The sequence below is a fragment of the Etheostoma spectabile genome, chromosome 2 (genome assembly GCF_008692095.1).
Source record: "Etheostoma spectabile isolate EspeVRDwgs_2016 chromosome 2, UIUC_Espe_1.0, whole genome shotgun sequence".
Lineage (NCBI taxonomy): Eukaryota > Metazoa > Chordata > Actinopteri > Perciformes > Percidae > Etheostoma > Etheostoma spectabile.
In genome coordinates, this window is record NC_045734.1 from 14,542,205 (window position 1) to 14,551,526 (window position 9,322).

The window sequence follows — 9,322 nt, forward strand, 5'->3', positions numbered from 1 at the left end:
TTACTTTACAATGTGACTCCTCTTATATTTAATATAACTATGGGACATAGATATACTTAAAACCTAGCGAAGCTAAATCTTACCTCAAATTATGTAGGCTAGCTTTCAGCAGCAGTTGCATCCAGATTGGCAGTGAAAGTGTGTAATGTAACGTGAATAGTAATATTGAAGCAGCATTGCCAACTCTCAGCTAACGTCACAGTCATATTCCGCCCATGGCTCCTCCCTCATTCCGCCCTCGCGTCTAAAATCGTCACATCCGCAACCAGGATGGCTGCGCCCATTACTGCGAACTCAACGACTCATTATCAAATCTCCACAAACCAATGGGTGACATCACACATCAGATGTCCATTAATATGCAATCTATTGGTAAATGGCTCCTGTAGTCAGGTGTGCTTTGCAATCTGCAATCTCTGACAGAATTCTCTCACAGTTTCTCTCACAGAAATAGGCTGTGGTCAAGCTCGCTGTCACATGCATTTCCGTGGTCAAACCAGCCGCCGCCAAAGTTGGAGACACGCCCACCGAACATAGCGATGTCTCGCTGAGCAGAGCAGGCGTAGTAACGTTGCTTGCGAAACAATGTCTGAAAAATGATTGAAATGCATGGAGATACAAGAAATATGCACTAGTCCAGAACCCAGGACCTTCTTTCTGTATTTACTTTGTTGCTCCTGCCTGACACATCTGGCCAGTAAACGCTGGTAGTAATGCATTTTGGTTCGCTTGGATTTGTGAAATAAAACTGAATTAAGGGGAAACCGCTCCTAAGTTTTCAAACTCATTAACGGATTCTGACCAGAGCGGACAAACTATTGGTGTGAAAACTCCTTAAAAAATGATGGCAGTAATAACTAACGGCATGCTGGGGACCTCTCCAACCTTGATGAATGCAAAGAGACACATTTCTTTGTACGTCCATGTCATGTGTCATCTAGTCTTGGATTTCAAATTCCACAACTTTTTAGGCTGCTCAAACAAGGCTAAAATATCAGATTTAGAGGTGTCATTTGGATTGAAGGGGAGAGGGTTTGCTTGTCAGCGGGCAGCCTTAGCTTTAAACTCACAGCATCTTGTTCAGTGTAACATTAACATAATCTCAAACAGGAAGGCAGTTGGGTACAGTCTCAGACTGTGACCCGCAAACTTGGCCTCTCACAGAGAACAACATTGAAAAAGCATGTTGTCTTAAATACAACTTCTGTGTTACTTAACTTGAAAAGAAGGAAGTTACACAAGTACCACCAAAAGAGAAGCTGCAATTCAGAGCAATTAACAAAATAAACTTTTCAGTATTTCTCAAAGAGAGCAAAAAGGGCAAAGGGAAGGATATAATATGAAGGGCAATGGTTAGTTATCAGAACTGTTAGGGACAAAATCATTATTATTATAAAGACAAACACACAAATGTATTTTACAGCTTTATCAACTTGTCTCCATTTGTCTTCACTATTTGGCTACATTAGGCATCTTTCTTCCTAGTTAAACTAAACAATGAAAGAATGTACAGAATTGTCTACTTTAAAAGTTCAAAAGTGAATGAGTATCTAGTTTTAACCATACTATTACATATTTGGAGTCTGACTAGAGATGCCAGGAGGTCAACATGTGTACAGGTTACAGAGGAATGTCACTGAAAACCTAGTGACACACCAGCCAGTCTAGAAAATCAACAACAACGAGCCAGCAAAAAGTCCCACTTCTGCACTTCCCATGGTCATATGCCTGGGTCTCGTGCCTTGTGTAGTAAAGTCAGAGCTCAGAAAAGTTCAAAGTTCAGGAGTCATACAATATATGAGAAGCACCACTAACAGAAAGTTAAGCACAATAAGGAGAAGCAGAAAAAATATTTGAAGGGTGGTAATAGTCGTAAAGCAGGCACTCGACTGCAATGTGTTGGACTGCCCCAAGAGTCCAACACATTGACATCACTCTATTGAGATTAAGGAGCCACTTCACAGCACAAAGACAAGCGAGGCAGAGATGACAAACTCATCCAATGGTTATAGGGACACAATGTAGGGTCTTGTTGTCAAATTGCTGTGCTGAGTCAGAATGAACTCTTGGGTAAGAAGAAATTAGGTTGGTAATGCTCACGGATAACTCCAATGTTCTCATCTAGGAAGATTGTATAGGTGTTGCTCAAAGACTGACACGATGATAGAAAGCAAAACGTTGAATAAACAAAGTGAAGACAGGCTGCTAGACAAATAGACAAAAAGGGGATTGACAACTGACAAGGGTAGGCTGTCAAAAAAACTGTTAAACAACAGGAAGGTGTCTCTGGTTTACAGGCTTGTTTTCACAACAGCAACAAGGAGTGTGTCACACGAAGAGGGAGGGGAACTTACATGCCATTCTGGAGATGGTGGGGAATATGTCAAGCAACGTATCCCATTCAAACCCAGTAAATATCACTATCTATATCAAAATCCCTTGATCAGAAAACCAAAAAGTACCTGCAAAAAGGGCCACACTCCCCATGGCGGCGTTAGCCACGGTTAGCCAGGACCAGTCGGGATCACTTTACTGGCAGTGTCTCAATTGGTTTTGCAAGTAACCAACTCAGGTACTCTAGTTCTCTTACTCTAGTAACTCAATGCGAGTACACAAATGTTGAAAGGACATAATGCCAGTCCTTTTTCAAATATATTAATAAAAGAAGTTCATGTTTCAAGTTAAAGTACATGGAATCTTAGAAAATCCTTTTTTTTTTACCATGGTATTGAAATCAGCATTGAGAATTGTGTTATTTTACTGATGTTGGCACCAACTACTGATTTGTTTCCTGCTCCCCAATATTCTGCAGTTCAATTGATAACGTTGAGTCTCACTTTAGGCCAAGGCTTTAAGGTGACACGTGGATGAAACCAGCCATGAGAGAGAGAGAGTGCAGAAGTGAGGGTTTGAGAGAGACTATCTGAGTAATTCGGCATTCAAAACGACTTGCCTCCTCTTCCAAGAGTCAAGTCCTGGCGTAAGCACTATGGCTCTGGAGGTGATATCTCCATGACTCACTCTATACATCTACATTAAAACAGCTAAGCAGACTGGGTTTTCATGTTCTAAACTTTATAGAGGGTCTGACAGTCACTAAGCCACTGTTTAACAGAACCAACAGCTTTAACAACATCCAGTTGAGGAAAATCCCATATTTAATAACTGATTGATTTTCAAAAACCATGTTGAGCCGCGAGCGAACACCGCGAGCTAGGCTGATGATGATACAAATGAGACTGTGCCAACTATCCAGAAAACAAGTAATAATTATTTTAATTGTTGATTAATATGCACATTATCTTCTCGATTAATCAATTGGTCAGAAAATGTTAAAAAAAGATATTGAAAACTTTCCATCATATGTTCCAAGAGCCCAAGGTCATGTGTCTACCCAACTAAAAGTCCGAAACCTGAAGGTAGTTAGGTCAATTTACTGTTATGGAAGACAATGGCAAGAAAGTGATTTTCTTGTCACTTTTGCTCAAAACCTTTTTTATCATTTATTTTTGTCGATAGACTAATACATTTATCAATCAATTATTTTATCTATAATAGCCATAACTTCAAAAACATAACCAACAGTGAAGATGTAACAATACTGTTCTGACCCTAGTCTATATTACTGACATTACGCTCCGGGATTTCTGCCGCAGGAAATCCTGCTGGATGCATGTATTTTCCGTTTCTTCCGCTTTCTTTGGGTTGGAATTTTAAATTCGGTGGATTTATGAGGACTATGGTTATCTGCTCCTCAGATCTCTGCATGGTACATTTAGACAGCTAGCTACACTATCTGTCCAATCTGAGTTTTCTCTCACACAACTAGAGTGTTTTCACGACGCTTCATCAGACCGGAAGTCGCCATATCAGAATAAGAATCAGAATCAGCTTTATTTGCCAGGTATGTGGACACATATGAGGAATTTTTCTTTGGAGCATCGGTACTCACACTGTGCTTACACATATAAAAACAACCAAAACAAAGATATACACACTATTATATACACAAAATACACATATTCTAACAGAAACAATATAGAGGCATGAGTGCAATGAAGAGATCAATAAAATTATTTCAAATTTTTTAGGTAATATTTGAGGTACTCTGCATCACAACAAAGCACAGGTACTGAAGTAGATCCCAAACGTTGTCAAGGAAAATGGTTAATTATTGCCATGTTTTAGGTTGTACCAATGGGTCAGGCCGAGAAAAACATTTAGAATATTATCGACTTCCAAAAGTTATTAAAAACCGGAGAGAGTAATGCCAGAAGTTATCAGAGGAAAGGAGGCGCTTGTGGTTGGCAAAGCTCAAACTCACTCAGATAGTGTACAGTGTAGATGGGGGTCTTTGAAATGAAAGAAGAAAAAAAAAAGAAGGAATAAACAATAATAAATAACTAAATAATAAACCTGATTTAAAGTAGACCTACATGCTGTATTAAATCCCTATTCAAAAGAAAACTAAATCTTTAAACTTCAAAGTAGGTCTGAAAAACTGACAATTTATCACTATCTAAAATAATTAAAATAGATTACATCTTGTTTAGCTGTCTACAGTGCATTAAACAATCAAAGTGCTGCCAGTTGTAGAAGCCTAAATGCCCCTCAACATTTACAACCAGCACACCAACAGAAACCATTGAGGGACCAGAATCAGACTGAGATTTATTGCCTAAGTAAGACTTCACTTACATGAATTTTTGACTGGCTGTGTTTGGCGCATACAATTAAAACTAACTAATAAACAGAGAATAAACAGTACAGCAAAGTACTGTAACAGTGAAGAACATAAAGATAGACTACAAATATGTACAATATTACTGAGTGATGACATTTTCCACTCATAACTTCTTGCCCAGTTATGGTAAGGAAAGGTTGACCAACACTGCGGTAGCCAGATAAGTGAATAGGAAGAAGAACAGTAACCGAGCAGTTACATGTACTGTTAGTGTTATTTGACATAAATACAAGCCTGTGTATTTAAATATATATATAAAGAAAATGTAAAATCATAATTTACGGTGAAACTAATAAGTAAAACAGGTTACTAGACATGTAACGACTACTCTGCTTGAGTCATGTAATGTTAACGAGTGATAGCTAACTTGTTGAACTTGGCTAACAGGTTACGCTAATTTGGCTAATGGGAAAGTTCGCTAACAACCTCGGTTAACGTTAGCTTTCTGTCTGCTTAGCATGGCACGCAAGTTAAACAAAACCGCACTGAAACGCCTTTCAGACATTACTTACATCTTTTTGTTCTTGTTTGATGTTGAACAGGTTGAGTCGCTGGAGTCGTGCTTTCATCCCATCCGCCATAAACTTTACTGAAACGAGATCCGAACGGTTACTTTTCTGAGACTAGCTGGTCTCTGACCGTGTGGGACACTTCAAAATAATTTCATTGGAAAGTTGAATTTTCTCCCTGCAGCTGAGAATCCTGCGGTGAAGCGTCATGTTGGCCAACATAAAATTACAACACATCCAGTTTAGAAATTTCAAAGTAAGATAGAAGGACCATTACTTCCTATGGATATCTTTTACACACCCATTGGTTTGCTTTTGTTTTGAAGGCCAATTTCCCAACTTCCGACTTTATTCCACTTAACTGTGGTCATCTAAATTTGCAAATACGTTTTGGAGAATTGGGTGGACACAGTTCCTGTCCCGGGGCAGTTAAACTAGGCGGTAGACTTTTGGATGTTTTTTTCACTTTACCGTTGCATGATCAAGATTGTGCCTTTTTATCGTCGTTGGTATGACTGAACGTAAACAGTATTTCCGTTTTTCTGTAAAACACAGCAGACCTTATTAAGCAGGAATGAATGCCCTTGGGATTTTGCACTGCTGCAACTGATAGTTGGGAACATAGACTTTGGTTGGAATGAATAGTGAACTTCATGGCCCAGTAGTTTCAAACCGTTGTTGTGTGGTCAACATTTGACACAAATTTGTCTCGCACTCTACAGTCTCAGTGCAGTTTGTATTGTAGATTACTTTGATAGAGTAACATCCAGCAACTGTCATTATTTTGTCTCATTTCCATGTCTTCAAATGGATTAAATCACATAAGCTTTAGTAAATTTACGAATATCTAATAAAGACGAAACACTGGGTTTGGGATTTCAATTTGGTTGATGATGTGATATGGGATTATGAATTGTATATCAAATTCAATTAGATAAGACTTATCAGATTCCTCTGAACTTTTCTGTCACAAACAAACTAGTATTTATCACTTAAATATTGTGGTGATATTACATACTTTATCACGTTGATATCTAAAAGAGCATAGTTATTTCCAGTCATTGATTTAATCACCATGAATTAATCACAAATGGTCAAAACTAGCATCTAGTAATAGAACAACTAATCTCAGGTTTAAATAAATAATGATAAAATAGGTACAAGTAGTAATACTGAAATATCTCATCTTTACCATCTGCTCACCCACAAAATGTGATTGAGTAATAGTAATAATAAAGCTAAACTAAATAAAAAAATAATGATATAGTTAGGTAGTAGGGGGTAGTAACACAAAAGTTTGTAGCCTCTAAAATCAAACGATGAAAAAACTGCAAGAAACACATTCATTTATAAAATGTTCACACTGAAACATTGTGAACTTTGTATAATTCAGTAGTGACACCCTGTGGTTACTTTTGGTGCTATTACAGGAGCAGCAGGGGGAACTCCACAGACCCTGAGACGGTTTGGCTCTGCCGCATAAGCGGAAGTGTTTTCCTCTGCCGGGTTTGAATTATGTACTTATGATACATTTTCCTGTAATAATTTTTTTTAATGAAAAACAAAAATGCTTAGAACAGTGTCCCACATCTTTATATGAAAATAAATAAATCCCGACACTGAATTTCAAATTACAGCCAATTAGTTACATGTTGAATATCTTGAATGTCTCATGTGTAAAAATGTCTTATCTTATTTTTCAGCAGTTCAAATAGTGAATAGCTCAGAAGTTAATATTTGCACTGGAAGCGAAGATCATAATAATGCATTTCCTAGCCTCCAATCTTAACTATCATAACTACTATCAAAATAGGAAACAGCAGACCAAAAAAACATCATACTCTGTTACCATATATACTGCAAGCTGGACGAGTGCTACAGTATGCAGAGTGCTACCGTTAATTTTACAAGAGCTCGTAATGTGAGTGACTGTTATGATATAGTACAGGAAAATGTAATTGTAAGTATTAACATCTTTCGCAGCTCTATTTTTTAATGTGAGCCCATACATGAACACTTGAATGTTTGTTGCACATGATATTGTGATAAAATAAATGTACCATTACTTCCCCTAAAGTGTGAGTTGTGAATTTGAGAGTTGGACATGTGCTGTATTTATATAGCACTTTTATAGTCTTAACGACTATTCAAAGCGCTTTTACATCATACAGGATACATTCACCATTCACACACATTCATACACTGTGGCCGAGGCTGCCGCACAAGGTGCCACCTGCTCATCAGATAAACACTCACACACATTCACACTCCGATGCGCAGCACCGGGGGCAACTCGGGGTTCAGTGTTTTGCCCAAGGGCACTTCGACATGGGACTGCAGGGCCAGGGATTGAACCACCAACCTTCCAATTGGCAGGCAACCGCGCTACCACTGAGCCACAGCCGCCCCTTGTTCCAGATTCCCATTTATTGTATTAAATAAGAACTAAGCTCACAACGTTTTATAAACTAAAGCATAATGACTCTTGTAAAGTCTTTTGGCAGTGCACAAGGTTTGCATACATATTCTGTGTGCATGTAAGTGTGCGTGCGTGTCCCACTGTGACAGAGCTGGAACAACAGGTGGTCAGACTGACATCATCATCGCATTCTTGAAAGGGCTGAAGAGAGAGAGAGAGAACAACACGCATCCACACACACACCAAATCTACAACAAAAATACATCACAACAGGCGCTGGGCCATAGGAAGTGGTCACCATGGCAACACTGTTCTACATCCTGCTTGGTTGATTTAAAGCAAGTTCATTTGACTCTCATTCAAGCGCACACTGAACAAATGCATGCACAGTCATCCCAACACATGAACATTCTGTGTGTATATGGTCAATCACAGTTTAGATTATTATGATACAGCACATAACAGCTGTTCATTGTTTTGAAGCATATGCAGGTATTTGTTACGTGAGCCCAGACGTGTGCGCATGTGCCTTGTAAAGAGCAAAAATAACAGTCCTAAACCAAGGTTGAGCTTACATTTTGTATGCAGACTTCTCTGAATCAGTTAGTATCCTCCATTGTCTTCATCTCTCTAATTTGGCCAACTCTTTTAAGTCTTTTGTATTTTGGGCATGGCATGAAATGAAGAGTCTAACTTGAGTTGGACTCCAGCCACAACTTTATAGTGCAGAGGCTGTTGGCAAATGTGGAGGATGGGTTAAAAATTTAGAGCTCAGGAGGGTGTTAGTCAGAAGAGTGTGTGTTGTATGTGGAGACTGCCCTGTCTGATCTTTGCAAAGACCTGAACTGCTCACTGACTGATAAATGACGCTGTGCTCATTTTTGCTGGAAACTTTAAACCAGGCTAACCTTAAAGGAGAATTCCGGTCAATTCCAACACGTAGCTCTGTTTGTAAATCTGTAGTGCTGTCAGTAAAGAGAAAAATGAAAACAATCAGCGCTGGCTACACTGTGTTATCCTGCTGCTAGCTTTAGCACCCAACAGGCTTAAACAGGGCAAGTTTTAAATGTATTTTTAGCCTCCTAACATGTTGAAAATGTCATTCCAAGTGCCTGTTCTATCAGAGTTCAGTGTTCTTAGTGAACACTGACTGCTGTAGATGTGAAAGAAATGCATTCAAGTTGTGCTAATTCAGCTCTGTTTAGTTCCTGTGTTGATACTGCAAGTAGTGCTTCGGGGCCATCTACAAACTACAACACAGAAAAGAGATACAAACATATTTTCAAAAACAAGCATATGCTTGCAAGTGCTGTAGTACACTACCTTATTTAATCATTAAATTGAAAGCCTACATATTTTCTTTTATCTCTTTTCTGTGTTGTAGTTTGTAGACGGTTCCTTAGCACTAACTGCCGTCTCAACACAGGAACTAAACACATCTGAATTAGCACAACATCCATGCATTTCTTTCACATATACAGCAGTCAGATTCACTGTGCTCACTCGGAAAGAATCACTGCACATGGGTCGACACTTTTAATGACATTTTTAACATGTTAAGAGGCTAAAAACACATTTAAAACTTGCCGTGCTTAAGCCTGTTGGGTGCTAACTCTAGCAGGAGGATAACACGGTGTAGGCAGCACCGAT

General features: G+C 38.7%; 1 protein-coding gene and 1 long non-coding RNA gene across 7 annotated transcripts in view; one reads left to right on the top strand and one right to left on the bottom strand.

The window, feature by feature from the left end:
* Window positions 1-9,322, bottom strand: part of tbc1d1 (TBC1 (tre-2/USP6, BUB2, cdc16) domain family, member 1) — a 67,219-nt gene that overhangs the window by 55,038 nt on the left and 2,859 nt on the right. Inside the window, exon 1 of one of the 6 annotated variants that reach the window (XM_032543386.1) lies at window positions 5,257-5,480. The exons of the other annotated variants lie outside the window; for them this stretch is intronic. Coding sequence (XP_032399277.1) covers window positions 5,257-5,325 — 69 coding nt within the window. The 5' untranslated portion in view covers window positions 5,326-5,480. Of the gene's footprint in view, window positions 1-5,256; window positions 5,481-9,322 lie in introns of those variants that run through there. 6 annotated transcript variants of the gene reach the window in all.
* LOC116706537 (uncharacterized) overlaps window positions 1-9,322 on the top strand; it is a 21,172-nt gene that overhangs the window by 8,240 nt on the left and 3,610 nt on the right. Inside the window, exons 2-4 of the long non-coding RNA XR_004336266.1 lie at window positions 110-114; window positions 1,346-1,352; window positions 8,466-8,470. This is a non-coding gene — a long non-coding RNA (uncharacterized LOC116706537). The remainder of the gene's footprint in view (window positions 1-109; window positions 115-1,345; window positions 1,353-8,465; window positions 8,471-9,322) is intronic.